This window comes from Anolis sagrei, chromosome 1 (assembly GCF_037176765.1).
Source record: "Anolis sagrei isolate rAnoSag1 chromosome 1, rAnoSag1.mat, whole genome shotgun sequence".
Lineage (NCBI taxonomy): Eukaryota > Metazoa > Chordata > Lepidosauria > Squamata > Dactyloidae > Anolis > Anolis sagrei.
In genome coordinates this window covers 58,748,629-58,773,877 of record NC_090021.1, presented here as the reverse complement: position 1 = coordinate 58,773,877, position 25,249 = coordinate 58,748,629, and the positions used below count along the sequence as shown (strand labels likewise).

Below are 25,249 nucleotides of genomic sequence, written 5' to 3'. Positions count from 1 at the left end.
GGAAGAAACAGTTCAGTAACAAACCAGTTCCAAAAGGACTGAGAAAAACAGTAAAGCCACTTTCTTGCAGAAGCAGACTTGGATCAATTTATTCCACTCCAGTTAATACTTTAGCAAGCCCAGAAATGATTAAACCCAGCTGTTATTGCAGTGGTCTCAGAGGGGGGAAAGAACCAGCAAAATCTTCCCCACTGTCCTTCCTTTTTCCTTGTGTGTTATGTCTTATTTAGATTGTATACCTGAGGGCAGGGAACTGTCAAATCAACAATTTGTCAGCAATTCTGAGAGCGTATTTGATGAAAGGGGAGTGTTTATTCTAGCCCAGAGATTTGCAAACTGTGTATTGAGACACACTAGGAGGAGGAGTAAGGAGGAGGAAACATGGAGGAGAACAAGGGTTAGTAAGGGCTTAGAGAGGGGTTTTGGTGAGAAGGAAAGAACAAAATTGAAAGAGACCCTCCTCAAAGGGCATCTAGTCCAACCCTCTTCAGTCAGGCAGGAAGACACAGTCAAAACCCTCCCAACACACAGCGATCCAGCCTCTGTTCAAATACTCCACTGGAAGAGACTCTCAAAGAGAATCTAGCCCACTCCCTTCTGCCAGGCTGGAATGCACAATCAAAGCAACCCTAGATGGCCACCTAGCCTCTGTTTAAAAACCTCTAGAGAGATTAATCACTAGAGAAGTGGAGTGCTGGTGCTGTACAAGTATAGGTACTGTTGCAACTTTTATAATTTGCAGAATTTGTTGATTGGGTTGCAGTAATTATCACTAACATTGATAAAATTTTAATTAAGAAAATAAAATCTGTTGAAAGTGATGTTTGTGATTTAACCATATGGAGCTGCTATAAACTACACAAGAATCAACTGTAGTACAGAAGTAGTGTGAATGAAAAAATTCCAAACCTTGTTTACAGACACACTCACACACACACACACACACACATATAGAGGGGAGGAGTTAAAATCATATAAGGGGTTGGGTTAACCTCCAGTTTGCTATTAAAATTGAATTACCATGTCGCAAAAGGATGCAAGTCTAAAAAGCATGTCCCCAACATAAAATGTTTGGAAAGATGTGCTCTAGTTAGAGTGCCAGCTACAAACTAGTTTTAACAACAAACCTTGCCACAGTTGTTGCATGAATGTCTGATTACAGTAGTCATAGACAAGGTTTTGTAGTATGGGCTAACTCAGGAGGGGGGGACAAGGGTTGTTGCAGGAAGGGAGGGGTTCACAAGCAGCTTTGTGGGGCTCTCGGGGGAGGCCCACACAGCTGCGTGTGCCTGCAGGGCACTCCTCTTCATGGGAGGACTGGGGCCAGGACTATGCCATGTTCTAGGGCCCAGGCCAGGACCTGAGGTAAGAGCCCAAGGGGCTGCATCTGGCCCGCGAGCTTGGATTTGCCCATGCCTGTGCTAACTCTAAAAAATACCCGAAGTTCAGTTTCAAGAAGCCCATGGTATAATGCTTTGGAGTATGTTTTCACTGTTTTGTTTCTTAAAATAGGGTCTGAGGGCTTTAGCCGTTTTATTTGGACCACCAAAAGAGGTGGGTGCTCTATGTGGTTTACAATTTCCCTACTACTGCCCGATATCAGCCAAGAAGCACCCACTAGCAAATTCTATCACTGCTTGCTTTATAAAGTTTTTTAATTAATGTGTCTTAATTTGTATGCATAAAAAATAACTCCTTAATTTATTTGATACTGGTAAAGCAAAGGAAGGAGGGCATCTTCTGCTACTGCTTGTTGGGGTTTCCAGGATCAGCAGTTCTTATCCTTTTCACCAAAAATACATGTGGAGGGAGCGTTGAGATTGCAAAAACAAACCCCCCCAAACAAACAAAAAACAAAAAAACAAAATCTTTGCAGATTAAGTACAGTTGGAATAATTCCCATCCTGCCTTAATAAATGAATGCAATGTATTGAGATCACTACTACATTGCGGAGCCATATTTTTAAAAGCAGATGGCAAAAATCTAGTCATGCATTGTACCTTTAACACAGATGAGGTATTTTTATATCAGCGAAGCAGCCAAAACTGTTACAGTCTGTTTTGTAATATTTAGTTCAAGACAATTGCACCTCAAAAATGACTGAGTAGCTCAACAGTCTGAAAATGGTTTGGAAGATGAGTAAACACAGACAAGAAAAATATTCTGTAACATCCTTCAAACAACACTGAGGTCAGTTGAGAAGATGTATGTGATGGCCTTTGATCAGAAGCCTGTTTAGAAAAGAACACTGATTCATATTTTACTGACCTTCACTCATATAAAACCACAGTCAAGAATGTATCAAAAACAAGGCTGTGGAATTCCCATATATCACAGGCGAGGTTTGCCTCCTCTGATTTTTTTTAATTTTTAAGTTTCAGGAAAAGACCTTTTGTTTACCTAGACTTTTGACTGAACTAGCCAATGAAACAGTCTTTTAATTGGGGTATGTTATATTTCCATTATAATTACATTTTAAATGCCTTTTTCAACTTTTTAAATCAACATTTTTAATAAGATTGGGTTTCTGTAGGATCCGTTGTTTTGTCTGCACTTGGTTTTATCCTGTATAATGAGCTGCCTTGGGAAGGCACCCCCGGTGGCACAATGGGTTAAACCCTTGTGCCGACAGGTCGGAAGTTCAAATCCAGGGAAAGCGCAGATGAGCTCCCTCTGTCAGCTCCAGCTCCCCATGAGGGGACATGCCTTCCACAAGGATGATAAAACATCCGGACGTCCCCTGGGCAACGTCCTTACAGATGGCCAGAAACAACTTGCAGTTTCCCAAATCACTCCTGACATGGGAAAAAAGCTGCCTTGGGAGAATTACAGGATAGAAATTAGAGAAATAATGATTACATGAAATTTATTTAATCATAACAAGGATAGGTTAAATATTTCCATACCTTGTAAGTGTCCACATAGCGGTCTTCTTTTTCTTTGGATTGTACAGCTATTGGTTTGATTAGATTTCTGGAATTATAAAAATATTAACATATTCTCAATTCCATAAGCTACTGATATTTACTGTAATTGTAAAAATAGGATAATAAATGCAAATTAAATTGTTTGTTAAAATATTTCTTATACCTATAAACAGAAGGATCATTTAGGTCCAGTGTCTCACTAGTATAGTCGGAAAGTATAAAAGGAAATACTGGATACTGCATGAGATCGTTGAAGGAACGGCCTGCGTGTTTGTTTAAATGAGTGAGGTATTCAAAATTAGTAATCTGTCCGGTGTACCAGAGATGGGTCAATGCAGTAATGTTTCCATACTCCAAGAGGTTGGGGAGATTGTTTGTTAAAATGTTGTGGTACACATCATCACGCACCTAAAAAAATTCAAAATATCATGGTTTTATCAAACTAAAAATGATTTAGTTTTCTGAAGCACATACATTGTCAGTTGACCTCATTTTATTTCAGCACTTTATTTTAGCACATCCTTAAAATCTTAGTATGCATTAGTTTTCAACACTCCTTAGGCGGTCATTCAAAAAGATAGCTATTCCTAACAAAGTACACAGACACACAGAAATATTTCTATCCTCAGTATGCGATTTATGTGCCAGCTTTAGAAAACTGCATCCTCTAATAATCAAGGTTCACAATAATACCTCCAATAATTCATTCAATACGAAAAAAACCCAGAGTGCCTTAATCTTCATCAATGGATTATTAAACTTTTTTGTTCGAACAACCCACTGAAAGAACTTGTTTTTATAAAGCTCTCTCTTTGGTGTAGAGGTGTTGAATGTTATTTAATCAATTTTGACCTTTTTTGGAAAAAATATGTAACATTTTAATGAATAAGTGTTTCAGTCAAGACCACTGAAGTAGTAATCTCAATACTGCCAGGACAGAGTCATCCTACTCACTGAAACAAACATGTTCTCTAGTAGCAACTGTTATTACATCAATGTCTGTACATATTTTTTCTGTCATAATTGGCACAAGGAGGATAAACCCAATTGGAGTGGTTTGCTTTTCTGTGCCATCTAAAGAACCGACCAATTTTCACCGACTTTTCCTCTAAAGCTTTTAAATGGGATTAATTCTAAAATGTTCCCATTCTTACAAAAAATCAAAACTGATTCCCACAACTGACGGCCATGCAACAGACTCAACGTAAGATGAAAATGAAGTAAAAAAAACCCTTGGTTATCATTTCCATACAATTGTTTTTTTCTTGCTTTGGCTAGCACAAAGATATCTATGCCTGAAATGTAGCAATGAGTCTGTCACTCTTTCTCTGTCCCATTTTGGATTCTTCCATAGACATTTTGGTGCATATTAAATGTAGGAAAACCCCCCATACAAATTGCAAAATTGTTACCTTTGTGTTATCAAAAGCTAATAGTAAAGTTCTCCCATTGGTTAAAAATATTTCCACGGCATTGTCTCTTAGTTGCCACCAACGCTTATGGACTTCTTTAATTTCTTCAAATGTCCAAGAAAATGATGCTGGTTCTGTTTCTCCATGAAAACTCTGAATAAGATAGAGCAAATTATGGTTATTAGCTTTAAAGTACAGCATGTTGTGGTTATTAGGTTTTAAAAGGGCATGATTTTAGAATTAATTTCTTTGACATGCAAATAGTTTCTAAACTTCACACATTTTCGCAATAAAATTTGTTATAAATGGGCATATTCTTCAGTATTGTTATTGTTAATTCTTTTGCTATTGTTGATGTTATATTAGAACCAACAAACTCCCAATACTTTCAGGGAATTTCCATTGGGCTTGGAAAATGTATATGTAGCCTCCAAAATGTCTTTTTTGCCTCTCCAACAATGTATCCCCCCGCCCTCCAAGTATTTGTTAGCCAGTGTTTTAGTCCACTGTGAAAACTGGTAGCAAACCACTCAAAGTACTAAATTCAATGAGGAAAGGAAGGTTATTGACTATGGCACTGACTCTCCTACTGTCTATTTAAACGAGGTAGTCAATATATACTCAAAAACCAAGATTATATCAAAATCAATTTAAGTAGATGGAATGTTCTTCTGCATGTAAATTTAATTAAAGTTATTTGATTATTGAAAGATTTTATTAGTAGATAATGAATGAATGTGGGATTTTTAAAAATTAATAATGCAATTTAAATATGAAAATATAATATAAACAGAAAAGTGGTTTATTTTCATCAGTGCTGTGCATTTGCTTCATTAAAAATACGCTAAGCTCTCCTTGGTCCTTGGCTAACTGAGTGTGTGGGCCTCACTTTCCCAATCTGAAAAGTGGCTGCTGGTTCCATAGACGTAGCCCACCCTTCCTTTAAACAAGAAACATTTTTTCATAAAGGTATCCTGCCTGCATTCTTGGCAGCCGATTTAAAGAAAACTGTCTGAAAATTGATACAGTTGCTTTCAGCACAATTCTTTCAGCAGAAAATACATTCAGGATTTTGAATATATAAAAAGGAAGTTTACTTCTTAAATTTTCACAAAGGAAATTTAATTATCCTAATTACATCACACATGGAAAAATGGTTTTGATACCTCAGCATTCTTAAAACAAATTATTATTGGAATTCCATTGCAAAGCAATTCACAGCTTTCACTTACGGAGCTTTCTACTGTATCAGAAGCATTGTCTTCCACGAAGTACATTCCACATTTGCCTGCATGATTAAAGAGGAGTATTTTAGAAGCACATGATTTATAATGCTTTTTAAAGCCTGCTTTGTGAAACGCAAACTCACTAAAGAAGGTACATAACCAGGAAGTAAACCATTGTCAACAAACTGACTTGAAAATATTTTACATTAGGTATTCAACAACTGAATGCTTTAAAACAGTAATTAAACTGTGTTTATTATACTGTGTTCTCCAACTGTAAAACCCTCTTAAATTACTTATTTCTCCAGTGCTTTAGGATCTTATAGGCAGGCCCTAGATAATAAAACTACAACGAGAGTATCATGAACTAGTAAGATGATACTAGAAATGTCACTGGAAACAGTAAACAAGTATACCGTATGACAGGAATTGACCAAGCAACTGTAACAGCAGTATTGCTATATCAGTTGAAAGAGGACAAAACTGTTTGTTTGTTTATTTATTTATTTATTTGCCATATTTATCCTGCCTTTCTCAACCCTGAAGAGGACCCAGAGTGGCACAAAAGGCACAATTTGATGCCATACATTACATACAATACATATCCAGCAAATAAAAAACATATACATTAAAACACCCGCTAAAAACATATCAACATATCTTTAAATATCATCGAGCATATAATCGAGCTTGACTCCAATTTCATCACAGTACCAGATGAGGTGATTGAGGCATCTGCTTGTCCAATTCTTTTAGGCTTGTTCTTCCTGAGACTGTGGAAGAGGTCCTTGGAGCTGTGAGGGCGATCACTTCGACTCTAGACCCTTTCCCATCATGGCTAATTAAATCGGCCAAGGAGGGGCTGGTTGATTGGTTTGTGTTGATCATTAATGCATCATTGGAGCAAGGGATTTTTCCATCTAATTTGAAACAGGCTGTGGTTCGTCCACTCCTCAAAAAGGCTTCCCTTGACTCCACAGTGCTGAACAATTACAGACCGATCTCCAACCTCCCTTTTTTGGGTAAGGTGCTGGAGCGGGTGGTCGCCTCCCAGCTCCAGGGCTTTTTAGATGACATCAACTACCTAGATCAGTCACAGTCTGGTTTCAGGCCTGGTCACGGCACCGAGACAGCCTTGGTCGCCTTGGTGGATGACCTCCGTAGAGAGCTGGACAGGGGGAGTGTGACTCTGTTGGTTCTCTTGGACATCTCAGTGGCTTTCGATACCATCGATCATGGTATCCTTCTGGGTCGTCTCTCTGGGATGGGTCTTGGGGGCACGGTTTTGTCGTGGCTCCGATCCTTCCTGGAGGGTCGTTCCCAGATGGTGAAGCTGGGAGACGCCTGCTCGGACCCCTGGCCTTTGACCTGTGGGGTCCCGCAAGGCTCTATTCTGTCTCCCATGCTTTTTAACATCTACATGAAACCGCTGGGAGAGGTCATCCAGAGTTTTGGAGTTAGGTGCCACCTCTATGCAGATGACACACAACTCTACTACTCATTTCCACCGAATTCCAAGGAGGCTTCTTGGGTGCTGGACGAGTGTCTGGCCGCTGTGTCTATCTGGATGAGGAGGAACAAGCTGAAGATCAATCCTGACAAGACAGAGGTCCTTCTGGTCGATCGCAAACCTGACAGGGGTATAGGGTGGCAACCTGTGTTGGATGAGGTTGCACTCCCCCTGAAACCACAGGTCCGCAGTTTGGGAGTCCTCCTGGATTCATCGCTTACGCTTGAGGCTCAGGCATCGACGGTGTCTGGGAGGGCTTTCGCACAATTAAGACTCGTGCGCCAACTGTGACCGTACCTCGCGAAGGCTGATCTGGCTGGAGTGGTCCATGCCTTAGTCACCTCTAGGGTGGATTACTGTAATGCGCTCTACGTGGGGCTGCCCTTGAAAACGGCTCGGAAATTCCAACTGGTTCAACGAGCAGCAGCCAGGATGTTGACTGGTGCCCCCTACAGAGAGAGGTCAACCCTCCTGTTCAGGGAGCTCCACTGGCTGCCGTTTATCTACCGAGCCCAATTTAAGGTGCAGGTGCTTACCTACAAAGCCCTGAACGGTTTGGGACCAGCCTACCTGCGTGATCGCATCTCCGTCTACGAACCCACATGCTCTCTTCGGTCATCTGGAGAGGCCCTGCTCGTGATCCCACCTGCGTCGCAAGCGCGTTTGGTGGGGACTCGAGACAGGGCCTTTTCCATGGTGGCTCCCCGCCTCTGGAACACCCTCCCCAAAGATCTCAGACAGGCCCCTACATTGGCAGTCTTCAGAAAGAACTTGAAGACTTGGCTGTTCTGATGTGCCTTTCCCGAATAGGAAACCTCCATTACCAAGTCCCACAAGCACTTTATTAAAGCCAAGACCACCGCACACTGCACTTGTCCATAAGCCTCATTTCCACCTGTCACATCAGCACTTTTAACCCTTGTACCCTTACTCTGGCCCGGCCCAGTTTTATTGTGTCTTAGTGGATTGTTCATTGCTTGTTGTTTTAGATTGCTTTAATTGTTTTTAATTTGCCTAGGTTGTATTGTTGTATTGTTGTTGAGGCCTTGGCCTTTGTAAGCCGCATCGAATCCTGCGGGAGATGCTAGCGGGGTACAAATAAAGTATAATAATAATAATAATAATAATAATAAATCACATAATCCAACATCATAGTCCAGACCATTCCAGTTATCACTGCAGTATAATAGAAAAGGTCCCTTCTTTAAAACCAGCTGCCTTTACCCAGTTCCTTTACTCCCCACTTAAAATCAATTTCACGAATTACTTAGGTTACTGCCCACCACACTTCTCTTTCTGAATAGCTGCTGCTGGGACCAATATAGGACCCTCTGCTATCAAAATAAGTAGCCGAGTACACCGCATTCTGTCCTTTTCCAAAATTATTAATACAACAGCTGTCAATATTTTATGCCCTCCAATGCTTGGATGGAAGATTAGTCTCAGTTCCTTTGAGTTCTAGAAACAGCAGTTCATCAGTAAAAAGTCAGAGAACACAAAAGGAGAATTTTAAAAAAGATCTGGTATAAAAGAAGAGAAGAGTGAAAAAAGAGAGAAGACACAAGTACCTAAATTGCAAAAACTGGTCACATTTAAACAGTTCTTGCTTTATCATCTCTTTATAAACCCTCACTGAAGCATCATTCGCAGCTACTTAGACAAAAACCAGTTTGTAGGGCTAAAACTAGACATTATATTAAATGTGGAACTATCAAAGCTACTTTTAGGCCTGCAAGGGGGTCTTCTACTGACACCAATTTTACTGGCATTTCATCAGGAAGAAATATTATTAACACAGAATATATCTGGAGCACTGCAGCCAGGGTTCTAACTACTTACTGTTACATGGTTGTTATTTAGAAGAAACTGGGCACATTAATCATCAGCTGAACACCATATCCAAACAACAGGTACATGTTTGTATCCAATAACGTATATGTCTAGTTAATTTCCACTCAATAACAACCATGTGGTGATCATCAATCAGGTTCTGGACAAAAGTGCCCTCGGTGTGTCCCACTTCATCTATATTTCCAGAGCATTACAAAACCCTCTTCACAAATAAACCACTGTTATGTAAGAACCCCATTTTTATAACACTAGTGAAAACAGCTTTCTTACCTAGTAGCAATTCCCCAGGAGTCTCTCTAGATGGTGCCACATTGATGCATCTTCGATTAACTCTGTAATGATATACAGAACTAGTTTTTATGGATACCTAACACGTATTTGAAACTACTATTCTCAGAATATGTTAACAACACACCATCTGTGTTCCAGAATTTCAAATACACCATTAAGAATGAACATATTGGTGCAATGCATTGATTTCTAATAGCATATTTACCTAGACAAATTTTATATTTATTATGGACTAGAATATCTCACAATTTTAAGACTAGATTATTTAGGGCACTTTCATGTTTTGTTTTGTTTTTTACTTGAGTTAGGTGAGTGATGGAGTAATAACATTTTGAAATTTCATGTCAGGCAGACTTAATTGCCAGTACTTACTTACTTCACACTTACTCAAACTTTGGCCTTCTGCGTTAAGCCAACCCCGACCGGGACTGCCTTCCTCCTGGAAATCAATGCCTTCACTGCGGGAGATGATGCAGATCAAGAATAGGGCTCCATAGTCACCTACGGACCCACCCTGGAGGATTATCCTACTCGGACAACGAGGGATTGCCTAAGTAACTAAGCACTGGCAATTATTTATTTACTTACTTACTTTATTTGTATACCGCTCTTCTCAGCCCTTAGGTGACTCAGAGTGGTTTACAACAGTTTCGGTATACACAATACAAAATCATTAGGCATTTAAAAGCAATAGCATCACAAATCATTAATCTGCCTGACATGAAATTCCAAAAAGTTATTACTCCATCACTCATCTAACTCAAGTAAAACAAAACAAAACATGGAAGTCCCCTAAATTCCACTTATATTTAAGCTCAGTATAATTCAAACTGACCTTATATGCTCACTGGCTGCTTTATCCTTTACAGTAGATGAGTGAGAGGAATGTGTTTTGTCTTCAGAGAGGTAAGCCAGAGGGGGTTTAATCATCTCTGTTAAAGTACAAAACAAAACAAAAACTTTAATGCTTTTATATTTTAAGAGAAAATGAATGAGATGACAGAAAATAGTAAAAATTACCTTCTGCCTTTTGCCTGTCTTTAAGAAGGTACTTATTTGGAATAGTTAAGTAGCACCTCTGCAAACGCCGCCTCTCTCTGTTAGGGCCTTCTGTTGGATCTAGTTGCCAAGATGTAGGATAAGATGCAGGGTCATACCAGAGTGCTCTGAGAGCAGAAGAAGTTGACAAATGATAAGACACAACTTCACTACTCGCTTAAGATAGTGGTACAACATGCAGAACATCTAGATCTTTCTGATATTACTTTAGGATTAACAGCTTGGTTCCGAACAGCCTTAAAAGATGATCATACATTCAATATGTTCAGTTAAACTAGAAACAGATAAGAAAAACATAATCCCTTCTCAAGAGATGTAAAGCTGGAGATGGTAATAGTTTTGGAACACTATCAGCTTGATCTGGCTTTCAGTGACCTGCATTAAACTAGGAGTAGCGCTGGCATATGTCATTTTGTTCATATCCTACAGACTTAACTGATCCTGACTTTTGGAAGACATGTAAAAAAAACCACCGACAAGATTTGCTTCTTTGAAGAACAGATTTACTCTTTGTAGAACAGGTTTGTTCCTTGTAAACACTGAATATGTAAAAGTACTGTACCAATAAAACAACAGTAACCAAGACACTACATTAAGTAGTTAATAAATGAGGAAACGTTATCTACATATATTTCAAGATTTCCCTTTTTTTTCTTTTTAAGATAGCAGCAGCCACAACTCATGCTTCAAAAGGCAGCTTATTACAGTGAAGTGGCTTACCTATCATGTGTAAGCTGCTGAATAAGCTCCTGCCAGTGCCTGCTGGCACTTAGGTCTGTTTTATACATCCCTCTGATGTGCTGAATCACCTTCTTTCTTTCCATTCCCTGGGACAGAGACACAGCCTGAGTGATGTCGCCAGCTATTTTAGAAATATCCTTTGATTTTGCATCCAAGCGCTGAAAGAGACTGAATGAGGATACCAGCTTAAAAGGCAATTCCCCTGATTAACTAATGACAAATAAATAAAACCGTTACTAACAACCTAAACTACTATATTTACTTGAATCTAACGCTCACCTTTTTGGCTAAATTAAGTGACTAAATGTGAGGTGCACATTAGATTCAATGGCACATTAAAATCGCTCACGTAAACCTACCTGCACCCCTACGTCAGGTTGAGTCTAGCAAACTCACCAGCCTCAGCCTGACAGACAGAAGGGCACAGCTTCCCAAGTGGCCTCATTCATGATGCCTTCAAAACCTCCCCTTTGGTTCTGAAGGTCTCCTAAATGAGGCCTGAGTTGGGAAGTTGCCGCCTAGCCTGATGGACAGAAATGGCTTTCCTTTGCCTGTCAGCCATTCTGAAGCAAGCAGAACAACCAACAGGTAAGGGGAAGATGTCTGTCAGGCTGAGACTGGTGAGTTTGCTAGATTGAACCTGACGTAGGGGTGCAGGTAGGTTTACGTGAGCGATTCTAATGTGCAATATGCAATGTGCACCTTCAAAATTGAGCTGTGCATTACAATTGATGGAGCATTATACACAAGTAAATACAGAAATTCAAAGAGCTACATGCAAACCAAAGTTTTAATGTCTCCCCTTTCCAGTCTTTGTAAACCCCAAATCCTCTCTTAAAGTTGCAGGATCCCCAGAATTGGGTTCAACTTGGCTTGTGATGATGAAAGTAAACAAGCAGTTTCTCCAGCTCACTTTTTACTTTTATAAGACAAATATTACATTATAATGCTGTGAGACCAGGTGGATAGTATCAATAGAGCCCCTCTGATCCGCTCTGAGTCCCTCCGGGTGCACGTGTATGTGTGTATATGTGTATGTGTGTGTGTATATGTGTGTGTGTCTATCTATCTCAACCATTTTGTGATTTGGAGCCTAAGGCACAACCACCAACACCATTGTAATTGAGTCCAGTAGTAACAAAAGATGTTGACAAAAACACAGGTGCTCTAAGCGGCAATTTAATACAAAGTCTACCTAATTTCCCCCCTCTAATGCATAATAATTCAGTCTATGATGTTTCCTAATTATCTGTTTTCGGTTTCACACCATCAGTTGATACAAAGACAGATGTAGGAAAATAAACAGTGCAACAAGTCATATATTCCTTTCATTCCCATAAATTATCAGGCATTTGGAAAGGGAATACTTTGGTGCTCCTTTCAGTATCAGTGCCTTTTATGATCGGCCAAAAAGAAAAAGAAAAAAGAAAAAGGTAATAACTTACGTTTGCCGGTTATTAGCCATAGTTTTCTCCCAAGCAGCTTTGTTTACATCTTCTTCTGACTCATATTTCTTTTGGTCCTGACAACAATATATATATATTTAAAAATATTAAATAAAATTTCCATTATTTCCCTATTACTGCATGTTACTTACATGGGGAAATATTGATTTTACATAATTGCATACCCACCTCCAATTTTATTTGCCTCATATACATAATAAAAACATCTTAAGAAATTAAGAACCTACATGATGGAACTACTATTTTCTATTATGTATAAACATATCCCAAATTGGAAGGCACATATATGCATATGAACAAGACATGCAAGGACTCTAATGGTGTCAAAGCTAATAGGTTAATATGCAACAGACATATGATGATCACAGATGTCCATCACAGATGAGGATTAGTATAGAAAATGATCATATAAATGTACGCACCTCTTTCATAGCTTTTATGAGGTCTGGCTTTGGTGGTGCATTGATAGGAATATATTTGTAACCACAAAGTTTTAATGCATTCATAAATGCTCCCACTAGTATTTGCTCTTCACTAGTTAATTCATCCTTGTGATTATGAATTAACTCAAATAAATAGAGAGACAACTTGGGCCCATGCTGTAAAAAATGTAATACAAGGAAATAGCTTATGTGATAATTCACACACATCTAATTTTCACAGGTAGCATTATACATCTTGTTACATGTATCCAAGAAGTTTTGCCTCCAACAGCAAGCAGTTCACTATGTAACATGTCAAACCATTTTGATATTAAGGAACTGGAAGGAATTTGTAATATAGCTTTATTTATTATTCTAAAAGGTATCAAAATCTCATTGAATCAGATTATACAAAACTGCCAATCAAGATGACAAAAAGAGAGTCAAGTCATTGTGAAAGTATCTGATTAATGTTGTACATATATAACTGGAACCACTGTGGTTATGCAAGTGACAATGGGTGGGACAGACTGACCAGTTAGGAAAACATTCAGTCTTGAATATATTCACCACCTCCTCAATTGGTAGGATAGTCTCTTGGGATATTTCTCAATTCCCACATGGTGGCTACAATCCTGGAATGTGCTTTCCAGCTTCAATTGACTAATTGTGCTTAGCTACTAGAGAGTTACCGCAATTACTATAATAATTTGTTTTGATCTTAAAGATCTCTTCAGTCCAAGTGCATAGGATCTGGCTAAACAGCTCTTATGGAAAATGCCATCATCTCATTAGGGAAATATACAATCTATGAAGAATAAAACGTTCTCTGGGAGTCCTGAAATATTCTCCAAAGCACGTGAGCATTTTGTAGAATAAATCAAGCAAGATCAAGCAAAACATAGCATACAATAGGCAAAGTGGAAATCCAAACAATTATTTCTTTGATTTGTCATGATACACTTCATAAAAGGAACATTTTGTCTGATAAATTTTGTGGCCCATAATTTGCCTTGAGAGCAAATAATATGGAAGTTTTAAACTGCATTATGCTGATTTTACCTATAAGAAGTGTCGTAATGCTTACTTGCAAAGTCGGACTCAGACAATCTCTCAAAATTTCTTGCTGATTAATTTCCATTAAAATCTCCAGTGTTTGCTTCCTTTCTTGTAGACAGCGTTTTGGAGACAAAGCATACACAAGCAGTCTTCCAAGCTGTGTTCGAAATGTATCCTTGCAGGCCAAGAGAATTCGCTTCCACTGTTGCTTTGGGGTGCTTATCCGGCTGGTACCCTAAATAAAGAAGAGTGAAATCCCCTTACTGTTTGCTATTCCCTAACCTTATAAATGTAGGCTTTAATGAACTATAGAGTTAGAAGAGACCACAAGGGCCATCCAGTCTAATCCCCTACTATACAGTCACACACAATCAAAGCATCCCTGACCGATCACCATCTAGTCTCTGCTTCAAAACCTCCACCACACTCCAAGACAGTATATTTCATTGACGAAAATGGTATCTTACTGGACTGATGCTGGCAGATAGGAGTCGGTTATACTGTTTTACAATTGTTCTGCTCCTATCTCCAAGGTTGGTTCTAGAGGGAGACATTGGGGGTAAGACTACTGAGCCCCATGGCTATGATGTTGTGCAGAGCCAGAGGGTTCAATCTTGTCTCCTATACTATTTAATATTTATATGAGGCATTATGAGTTTTGAAGCTAGGTGTCATCAGTACACAGACCTTCTTCTCATCAGAGTTCGCTAAGGTTGGAGCACTGCCTGGATGCTGTAATGGGCTGGATGAGGGTGAATGAATCAAAGCTGAATCCTAAAAAGAGAACAGCCCCTGTGGTTCTGAAGTATGGAAACTGGGTAGGGCACATGCCTTGGATGAAGGGTACAATCCCCCTGTGATGAAAAATCTGGGATTACTCCTAGATCCATTCTTGTCACTTGAGGGCCAGATAAACTTGGGGGCTCAGCAGGCTTGAGGCCAATTTTGACTGGTGCACCAGTTATAGCCTTTTCTTGACAGGGATAGCTCACCACTGTAGTCCATGCACTGGTAATTTCCCAATTAGACCACCGCAGTATACTCTAAATCGAACTGTCCTTGACAATGCTTCTGAAAGTTTGTGCAAAATGGAACACCTAGACTGCTCATGGGATTCCACTTGGATATTATACAGCATCAGTTCTGAAGGAAATTCACTGGCTGTCAAAATACTTCTATTCTGAGTTCAAAATGTTGCTGATAAAATAAAAATAAAAAACCCTAAGCCATTTGGGGCACAGATACATGAAATACCACTTTTCTATATACAGATCTACCCAAGAATTGAGACCTATTGGAGGGAGTCTCTCCATCATCAACAGGGAAATGTATTACAGAATGATATGGGAAAAGGGCCACTTCTGTGTTAACATTCTGTTTGTGGAATTCCCTCCCTCTGGGTTTGATGGGTGCCAATACTAGTATCATTTTGGCTAAAACTTGGCTTTCTATTAAATACATGTTTTATGGTTATATTGTCGAAGACTGTTTTAATTTATTGGAAATTGTATGTTTTTAATTGAGAAACTATATATGTTAAACTCAGGGGGCTGCTCTAATTTGTAACAATTATTTATTGTTTGAAATTGTCTTAAGCCACACCCTAAGATCTTTTGATAAAGGGCAAGATGTAAACACTTTAATAAAGTAAATAAATAAAATGAATGAAATTGTTCTTTGAAATTATTTTGATTTTATGCATTAAAATATAATGCAAACATTTAAATGAAATTAGTTACTCCTGGCATTTAAATGAAATTAGCTACTCCCCTCAATATACACCATATATTTGGTTTACAAAAACAACCAAAACAACTTAAAAGAACCACAGCAATAACCACAAAATCAGGTTTGGATCAGAAAACTTTGAGATTTTTAAAAAAATGATGTATGTATAAAAGAGAGAAACTTCCAAGATTATTCATATTGTGTTTCTTAAAAAGCATATTTACTTTTACAGATAAAAAAAACATCCAACAGAACATTAGAAAAGCAAAGACTAGAACATACATGCTCAGAGTAAGTAAGCAGGTTAGAGGTAGGGAAGACAGCACATTTCAGGAGATAGCATCAAACATGGTTACTTACAACTGATAATCCAATTCCTTCAATCATTATTTTAAACATTTCTTTCAAGAAAGGATTTTTATAAGTAGGTAACTCCTGTTGGTCTCCTTTATCTGTCTCATCCAATTGTGAAACTGAAATTCTGCTTTGGACAGAGCCTTCTATCATATGAAGATAGCTCTCAGAAAGTTCTGCAATGTTTAAATAGTATCATTAGGTCAGCGCCTTATCAGGCTAATTCAAGTCAGGCTACTTTTGTAAATACAAATCAAATAACCATTAAATTATAGGAAATAACATGTTTCTAAATCAGAGATGGCAATCACACAACTCAGGGGAGGAGGCAGTCAATTAGGCCTTTGACACAGATGATAAATCCATCAGTGTGCTTTTTAACCAGCTGGAATTTCACTTCTAGCTTCAGAAAAATGTTGGTAGCAAGGTCAGGAGGATCCAAAAAGGGCGCATGCATGTATTTAGGCTGCTCTAACCATATGCATATATACTATAAAATCAACAATTTACTATCTATGAAGGGTTTACTAGAATCTGGCAAGATTATCATACATTTCTAATGGAATGTAAAATACCCTTCTCAAGTCTGATTCCTGGAACGAGAAATAGCAGTTTCTATCTTTATTAATCCTTATGTGTTACACCACATTATTACATTATGATTTACTGACATCTAATCTCATCCAAATAGTAATACTGAAAGCTGCTCATAATACTTAAGTTATTTTATTTGGTCTCCTAATGCTGTGATGATTTTTCTCTCTTATCCTAAAATTGTAAATACAAATCATTTCAACCTTTCAACAATGTAAAATTAACTTAAGTGCTTATCAGAAATAAATCACTTCAGTCAAAACAATCCAAATGACCTACAAAGTTTGAGTTAAGAAAGATGCTACTTATGTACCTATTGGCAAAAAGGAGAGCTTTATAAGATCATTTCTGAAGTACTGTTACCTTGATACATAAACCTGTTGGTTGCTAGAACCGTGATTCGTTGTAGCCTCTGTATCATTTCTGCTTCAGTGGCACGGACAGGATTGTCTTGACTCATTCTCTGTTGCATCATCACATTGAGTTCTTCGCTTGCGATGGCACGCATTCTCATTAGCAATGTATCCGACAGAGCGAGAGAAAATTTTCTTGATGCTTTAAAAAATGAAAAAGAAATACAAATAAGAGTGCCACTGATAAGCATCTCATGGAGAAGTTTTATGCTTTGTTTTTCCAGTAATTCTTAACCATCTACAGTACAAGGGGTGACTATAATTACACTCCCATTTGGACGGAAACACAGTGTTAGGCATTAGATTTGATTAACACATCATGAACTAGAGGGAAGGGGAAAATAAGAAAGGTTAACTGTATAATGAATATAAACAAGTCTAATTCACTGGCATATCATCAAGTACTATTCTGATGATACAAATATTCTATATCTAGTTCTACAAAAACATTTCTTCAAAAATGTTTTCTCACAATGTTCTGGTAGACACAGCTACCATTACTGCACCTGTTTCTGTAGGGACTGAACAGAAAGTAGATCCAAGAGGGGACAGGAGAAATGACTCCAAATTTAACAGACTGATGGAAGAACGCATCTGATGGTGACTGTAGGAATGTGACTGTCTTGGCAGATCAGAAACAATGGAATCTTTCACTGAAACTGAACCTTTGTTTCAAACAATGAACAAAATGTATCAGTTTAAACAATAACTAACCTTAAATAGGTAGGTGCATATCTTGCTGCAAAGTCACATTATAAAATGATTCAAGGTTAAGAGATTTAAGCAAAGGGAAGTCTTGAAATGCAAATAGCTGAACTGCATGATGAACAAATATCACTTCATTTCATCAGCTTTAGCAGTGCAAGGTAAAGGATTTAAGCACAAGAATATTAAGATAAGACAAACCTACAGAATAGTGTGCTAATTAGATATTTAATCTTTTATATAGGAGATGCTGCCCTAGGGGGTTGAGAAGGGTGGGGTAGAAGTGCTCGAAACAAACAAACAAATAAATAAATAAATAAGATGTTATAGACAGACCTTAGGACCTCTTGTTTCTGCATGCAAAACACATGCTCTACTACTGATCTTTGCAGGCAATGCCTACTAATTGAGTGTGGCAAGGCAGATGATTCAGAAAAAATGTTCTGCATTTGCTCAAAACATTTCTGATTATTGATTCATTGACTGTTCCCTGTAGCTAGTCACTTATTATTCCACTTGCAGTGGATCAAAATCCTCTAAACGAAGTAAGCACATCACAGTTTCCAGAACTATTAGCCTCCCAACATTACTAGGTAACCATCATATTGAAAATGTTATGGCCTATCCAGGGGTCAAAGGAACAGTCTGGGGGAAGGGAATTTAAAAAAAGTATACTTGTGAAAGACTAATAAGACAATGTGTGCCAGGCTTCAATGGTGACAACAGCTCCATGGGCCACTGGGGGCTGCGGCCTTATTGTTTAACATCTGTTTATTAGAAATACTGTGTTCCAGTTTCTTCAAAATAGCAAAGTAAGTGGAAGTATTATTTATTTATTTACCATATTTATACCCTGCCCTTTTCACCCAAAGGGAACTCAGAGCAGCTTACAATAGGCAGCGATCTGATGCCACGCAAAGATAAAACCAATGAGATCAACATATATAATAAAACAATTCAATTTAAAAACATCTAAACTCAATATTAAAATCAACTGTTAAAACTATGTAATCCAAAACCATAGTCCAAAGCCGTTCCAGATGTCATTGCACTATTCCGTATTTCATTTCCTCTCATCTCTTAAGTGCAAGATGTGTTAAGACCATTGTGATCTGTTATTCTGTTCAAAATGAGGATGGGTTTAGTTTCTAAAACATTAAAATAATATATTGTATGTACATATATCTTGTAAGCCACTCTGGGGTGAGAAAGGTGTAAGCCACCTTTGGGGTGAGAAGGGTGGCATATAAATGGCGTAAATAAATAAATAAATAAATAAATAAATAAATGAATGAAAGCCATGCATTCAATTAGACTTAAATGTGTCTGTCCTATTCATAGATTGTTCAACTTCTGCTCATTTACTGTATTCTCCTGTCATCAGTGAAATAGTTATAACACATTTGGTCTATTTTTGCCCAAAAGAAAACAAGAGTTATGGATGGCTGAGAAGAATACAAAATGATTTCCAATGTAAAGGATAATTCCAAGGGAGTCAATAGAGTAGATTATATAGAATGCTGATTAAACTTGGAAACTAAACAGGTATCTGTAAACTGTAGGATTGGGCAACTATGGAGGCTCAGGGGCTCTAGTAAGCCTTCAGGAGACCGTAGAGAGTTGCATCCCCTATAAAAAAATAATTTGCCCTTAAATGCCTTCTGGATATGTGTTGGACATACCTGACATGTCTTTAGGTACACATGAGGCAATGTAGACTCACAACAAGCTATTTACTTCCATATCATATCATGGTCCTAAAATAACAAGGGGGAGCAAAACATAGCAAAACTGCCCCCTCAAAACCCAGTCAAAGACATTGGGAAGGAATTTTCTGACCCCTGGAGTGTATGGTAGCCACAAGACAGTCCCTGGGGACTGAATGTGATCTTTGCATCACATTTTGCTCAGGTATGCTCTCTAGAAAAATGAGTTAGGTTTCATTACAAAAGATGGTTAAGGGCTACTCATTTCAGGGAACTGTACCCAACTTCCATTACTTACCAGAAACACTCTTGCGCTTTTGAAATATAGCCTGATGACGTGTAACAGGTACATGAAAGGAATTGCTGAGATCTTCAGACTCTTGATTTCCTGCAGTCTTTATGAACTCAACAGCTGCCTGCAGGACTCTGAACTGCAAAGCAACCGCTATATCTGAAAGCAGAGATCAAATGAACACACGTTTCTTCCAATTATTCCAAAGATTATTCAACAAAAATAAAATTTCTCTCTAACACATCTACATAAAGGCTTACTCTGAGTCCTTTCATTCTGGCTGTTCTGAAGATGTCCAAGTAACACCATGAGATCTTCAATGATCCGAAAATACTGGGAACCCGAGGAGCTGCAGGCATGGATAGTTACTGCTACAAGTAACTGTTGTATATCACACACAAGTAGCCGGTAGTCATCAGAGAGGATGCTGATGAGGAAGTGAAATCAGTTATTAAAATTCCATATTTTAAAGACAGAGTGTGAGATAGTGAGATGTCAAACTATACCTCCTAATTCCATTGTTGTTTTGTTGACAGCCATATAATCCAGAATATCAAGGCAGAAAATCCCATAATATCTGCTTTGAACTAGATTATCTGAGTCTACACTGCCATATATTCCAGTTCAATGCAGATAATGTGAGATTTTCTGCCTTGATATTCTGGGATATAAGACTGTAGAATGGCCCTCAGTTCAATTATGTTTGCCAATTCCCAATGTTACAAAATATTATATGTATATGGCAAAAAAGCGGAATCACTCAGAATATTCTACCCACTAAGATAGAAAACAGACATATAACTAATTCAGAAATGGCAATACTTCTATAGAAATGTAGAAATACTTTTAAAAAGAAATGCAATTTGTCTGGATTATTTCTAATAAGGCCACGTAAATTATAGTAGTTCTACACTCAAAAACAGGGTTGATAAAATTCAATGTGTGTGTGTGTGTGTGTGTGTGTGTGTGTGTGTATAAAATTTATGGTAGTCATATTTAAATTTTTAAATTGGATTCTTAAAAATTAAAATCAGATTTCAATTTTGTAATAGTTATTTTTAAAAGCCAAGGTCAAATACATAATCATCAATATTATATAATTTTTAATCTGATCCATCATATTCTGCAATTCACATGCCACATCTTGCCCCCCCCCCCCCCCCCACTTCCCGCTTCTTTAAAGTTCTAGTATCTCTAACTGCAAAGAAGGAAGAATGGAGAAATTTGGAGACCTGGAACAGATATCAACAAACAGGCAAAATATGGATGTAAACAAAATCCCATTTTTGGTAAACTGAAAAATCCATTTGAAAATAGTTTAGAATTTCTTAGTGTATTTTGTTAATGAAACCTACAACTCTGAATATGTATTAAGGTTATAATGAACAATAATGTAGATGCTTCTAATAAAACAATGATTATAATCATGATTAAACAGAATCTTTCAGAGTTAAACTGTAATTTAATTCATTAAAATTAATATTTCAGAGAAATAAATAAAATCAATTCAACCATGTTAAAAACTGGCCTTGTATTATGAAGGCTGACCAACAGAGGATCTACTTGAGAAAGTCTTCATCAAAACTGTGGCCCATATTTAAAATGCAAAGCTGTCTTGTTCTTTGTGACTCCTCTGTGTGTTGTTCATTCATAGTATTTATTTATTTACTATATTTGTATCCTGCCTTTCTCACCCCAGTTGGGACTCAAGGTGGCCTTACAACACGCAGCAATTAGATACCAAACATACATGTATCAATAGCCCATCTTCCATTTGAAAAGTAAGAGAACTAAAGTTCCATTCTAAACAAAACAACATGAAAATACACGACTTACTTAGCTTCTAATCCATTAAGTGCTGCCAAAGTATTACAAAGTGCATACAACAAGCCATTATCTAGCAGCATGTCTGCCATTTTAGAGCAGGAATTTATTATTTGGAGCAGGAAACAGAAGGAATTGTGCAGCAGGTTGCTATCATACAGGGAATTCTCGATAAGGCCCAGAATAGGTATCACACACCATTTTTGGAAAAGTCCTGCATTTTTTACTTCTTCTAGGTTAAATCTATAAAAAAACAGAAGAAAATTTTGCAATGCAACTTTATATCCACAATCAGCACATGCCTTATTGACATTTCTATCTTAAGAATTTTAGGACAAATTGGCATTGATCATAAGATGAAAGCTGGATTTACACACTAATATACATATGGATATTTTTCAGCTTCTGTCATAAAACAACAGTATAATCTGACACACAGCACAGTTTTAAGTACTTAATTTACTAGAGGTAATAACTACAATGTAGATTCTGTTTTGTAGGCCAAAGAAATACTACACTAGTGTTGTTGTTGTTCATTCATTCAGTCGTCTCCGACTCTTCGTGACCACATGGACCAGCCCACACCAGAGCTCCCTGTCGGCCATCACCACCCCCAGCTCCTTCAAGGTCAGTCCAGTCACTTCAAGGATGCCATCCATCCATCTTGCCCTTAGTCAGCCACTCTTCCTTTTACCTTCCACTTTCCCCAGCATAATTGTCTTCTCTAGGCTATGCTGTCTCCTCATGATGTGGCCAAAGTACTTCAACTTTGACTCTAGTATCCTTCCCTCCAATGAGCAGTCGGGCTTTATTTCCTGGAGGATGGACTGGTTGGATCTTCTCGCAGTCCAAGGCACTCTCAGAACTTTCCTCCAACACCACAGTTCAAAAGCATCGATCTTCCTTCACTCAGCCTTCCCTAAGGTCCAGCTCTCACATCCGTAGGTTACTACAGGGAATACCATGGCTTTGACTATGCGGATCTTTGTTGCCAGTGTGATGTCTCTACTCTTTACTATTTTATTGAGATTGGATATTGCTCTCCTCCCAAGAAGTAAGCGTCTTCTGATTTCCTGGCCACAGTCTGCATCTGCAGTAATCTTTGCACCTAGAAATACAAAGTCTGTCACGGCCTCCACATTTTCTCCCTCTATTTTCCAGTTGTCAATCATTCTTGTTGCCATAATCTTGGTTTTTTTGATGTTTAGCTGCAACCCAGCTTTTGCGCTTTCTTCTTTCACCTTGATTAGAAGGCTCCTCAGCTCCTCCTCGCTTTCGGCCATCAGAGTGGTGTCATCTGCATATCTGAGGTTGTTAATGTTTCTTCCAGCAATTTTCACCCCAGCTTTGCATTCATCAAGCCCCGCACATCGCATGATGTGTTCTGCATACAAGTTAAAAAGGTTGGGTGAGAGTATGCAGCCTTGCCGTACGCCTTTCCCAATCTTGAACCAGTCTGTTGTTCCGTGGTCAGTTCTTACTGTTGCTACTTGGTCCTTGTACAGATTCCTCAGGAGAGAGACAAGGTGGCTTGGTATGCCCATCCCACCAAGAACTTGCCACAATTTATTATGATCCACACAGGCTTTAGAATAGTCAATGAAGCAGAAATGGATGTTTTTCTCAAACTCCCTGCCTTTCTCCATTATCCAGCGGATATTGGCAATCTGGTCTCTTGTTCCTCTGCCTTTTCTAAACCTAGCTTGAACATCTGGCAACTCTCGCTCCATGTGTTGCTGGAGTCTTCCTTGCAGGATCTTGAGCATTACCTTACTAGCATGAGAAATAAGGGCCACTGTACGGAAGTTTGAGCAGTCTTTCGCATTTCCCTTTTTTGGTATGGGGATATAAATTGATTTTTCCCAGTCTGATGGCCAGTCTTGTGTAGGGAATAAAAAACCCAATTGGTCATCCTATTGACGGTGATACCTCCTTCTGCAACTGGTAGCACCATAAAGAAGAAAGCAAAGAACTCTTTGCTAAATATAAAATATATTGGCTATCAACAGAGAATTTGATGCACTGCACTGATCATGGATGATACTATGAACGATAAAACCATATTCTTTTAATACCTTAGAGGCCAAGGTGATCCAACGGTACCCTCTGAACTCAAATCTGTTCTCTGCCCTGATTTTTCTGATCCTAACATCACATTAGAAACACTAGGTGCTCTCTCATCTTTCCATAAGCCTTTGGGGTAACCTTTCTTTTCTTGGGATGGAGAGAGAGGAGTTTCTAACTGAAAATACACTATCACTCATAATAGTTTCAGCCACTAAAGAACACAACAAGAAAATTCCAAAGTGCACTATTTTTTTAGCTGAAAATACATTGATCTATAGCAAGCCTGAACAGCCTGCAGCCGTCCAGGTGTTTTGGACTTCAGCTCCCAGAATTCTTTGCCTCTGGTACAGCTAGCTAGAGCTTCTGGGAGTTGGGAGGCCTAAAAACATGGATGACTGCAGGCCTGATCTATAGGGCAAATATAAAGCAATATTTACTCTTCATTAAGGCCAGCTGATCGGCCAAACAACATTTCCATGAAGCATTCCATAAGTTTCTGGGTTCCTCTGTGAAGATACAACTGGTTAGCTAACAAGGAGAAGCCTCGATTCTTCAAAAACTTCTCCTTTTGTTCCCTGGTTGCTCTGTTGAAATATGTGTCCAAGAGCTAAAGGAAGAAAAAAAAACACAATAATTTCAATATTTTAATTTAGTCTGTTTTTTAAAGATTGTTATTTTATCTCATTTATTTTTGTTAGCAGATCATTGTTAGCAATACACAATCCAGACATAACACTAATAAAGTAGTATTAAAATGCAAACAAACAATACTGTTGTTTATACCATTAATAATATGGAGGCTTGATGGTTTGCTATTGTCCCTCCATATTTGTAGTTTTGACTTTTGTGGATTTGATTATTTACAGAGCTAATTAAAATGTTCCCTCTAGGAATCTCTATATCCTCCACTGTGACTCTATGGTTAACTTCCTCTAGTAATTCCCTCTAGGAATTTCTGGGTCCTCAAATGCAATTCTACAGTCAGCTTTCAGTGGACATTGACCACAGATCCATGATGGAAGACTCAGAAATTCCCAGAGATGATCTATCAGGTTAAAAGAAATAGCAATTTTGTTATTTAGCGTTTTTCACTTTCACAATGTTCCTGTGTCCCTAACCTCAGTGATTGTGGAATAATAACTGTAAATAACTAGTTTCCAACAAACCTCACAACCTCTGAGGATACCTGCCATAGATGCAGGTGAAATGTCAGGAGAGAATGCTTCTAGAACATTGCAATACTGCCTGAAAAACCTACAACAATCCAGTGATTCCAGCCATGAAAGCCTTCGAAATACAATAACTGTAAAACCTTTCTGTGATAGTTAAAGTGACCTGTGTTGTGACTGTTAAAACACGATATTCTCTTTTCGCAGGTAGAAAAAGCCAAACAAGAAGGGACGATTCTACTACTATGGAACAGGTGCCCTCTGAACAGCATTCAATTTCAAACAATGGCCAGACAGATGCTTCTGGAGACTTTACATTATTTCCTACTTGTCTAGTAATTCAAGGTAGTTCAATATGGAGATTCTAATTAATTGTCATGACAATCCATAGTTGGTGGATATGTCTTCTAAAGCTATCTGAACTAAATACCA

At 38.2% G+C, this 25,249-nt stretch overlaps 1 protein-coding gene across 1 annotated transcript in view; it reads right to left on the bottom strand.

Annotated features, from left to right (window-relative positions):
- Window positions 1–25,249, bottom strand: part of LYST (lysosomal trafficking regulator) — a 100,070-nt gene that overhangs the window by 20,008 nt on the left and 54,813 nt on the right. Inside the window, exons 25-42 of the mRNA XM_067465009.1 lie at window positions 24,086–24,255; window positions 21,594–21,824; window positions 20,018–20,184; window positions 19,764–19,916; window positions 17,561–17,719; window positions 17,005–17,196; window positions 16,054–16,223; window positions 13,994–14,200; window positions 12,907–13,083; window positions 12,464–12,540; window positions 10,998–11,186; window positions 10,239–10,384; window positions 10,054–10,150; window positions 9,198–9,259; window positions 5,573–5,628; window positions 4,341–4,493; window positions 3,092–3,336; window positions 2,908–2,974 (exon numbers count right to left, since the gene is read on the bottom strand). Coding sequence (XP_067321110.1) covers window positions 2,908–2,974; window positions 3,092–3,336; window positions 4,341–4,493; window positions 5,573–5,628; window positions 9,198–9,259; window positions 10,054–10,150; window positions 10,239–10,384; window positions 10,998–11,186; window positions 12,464–12,540; window positions 12,907–13,083; window positions 13,994–14,200; window positions 16,054–16,223; window positions 17,005–17,196; window positions 17,561–17,719; window positions 19,764–19,916; window positions 20,018–20,184; window positions 21,594–21,824; window positions 24,086–24,255 — 2,718 coding nt within the window. The remainder of the gene's footprint in view (window positions 1–2,907; window positions 2,975–3,091; window positions 3,337–4,340; window positions 4,494–5,572; window positions 5,629–9,197; window positions 9,260–10,053; window positions 10,151–10,238; window positions 10,385–10,997; window positions 11,187–12,463; window positions 12,541–12,906; window positions 13,084–13,993; window positions 14,201–16,053; window positions 16,224–17,004; window positions 17,197–17,560; window positions 17,720–19,763; window positions 19,917–20,017; window positions 20,185–21,593; window positions 21,825–24,085; window positions 24,256–25,249) is intronic.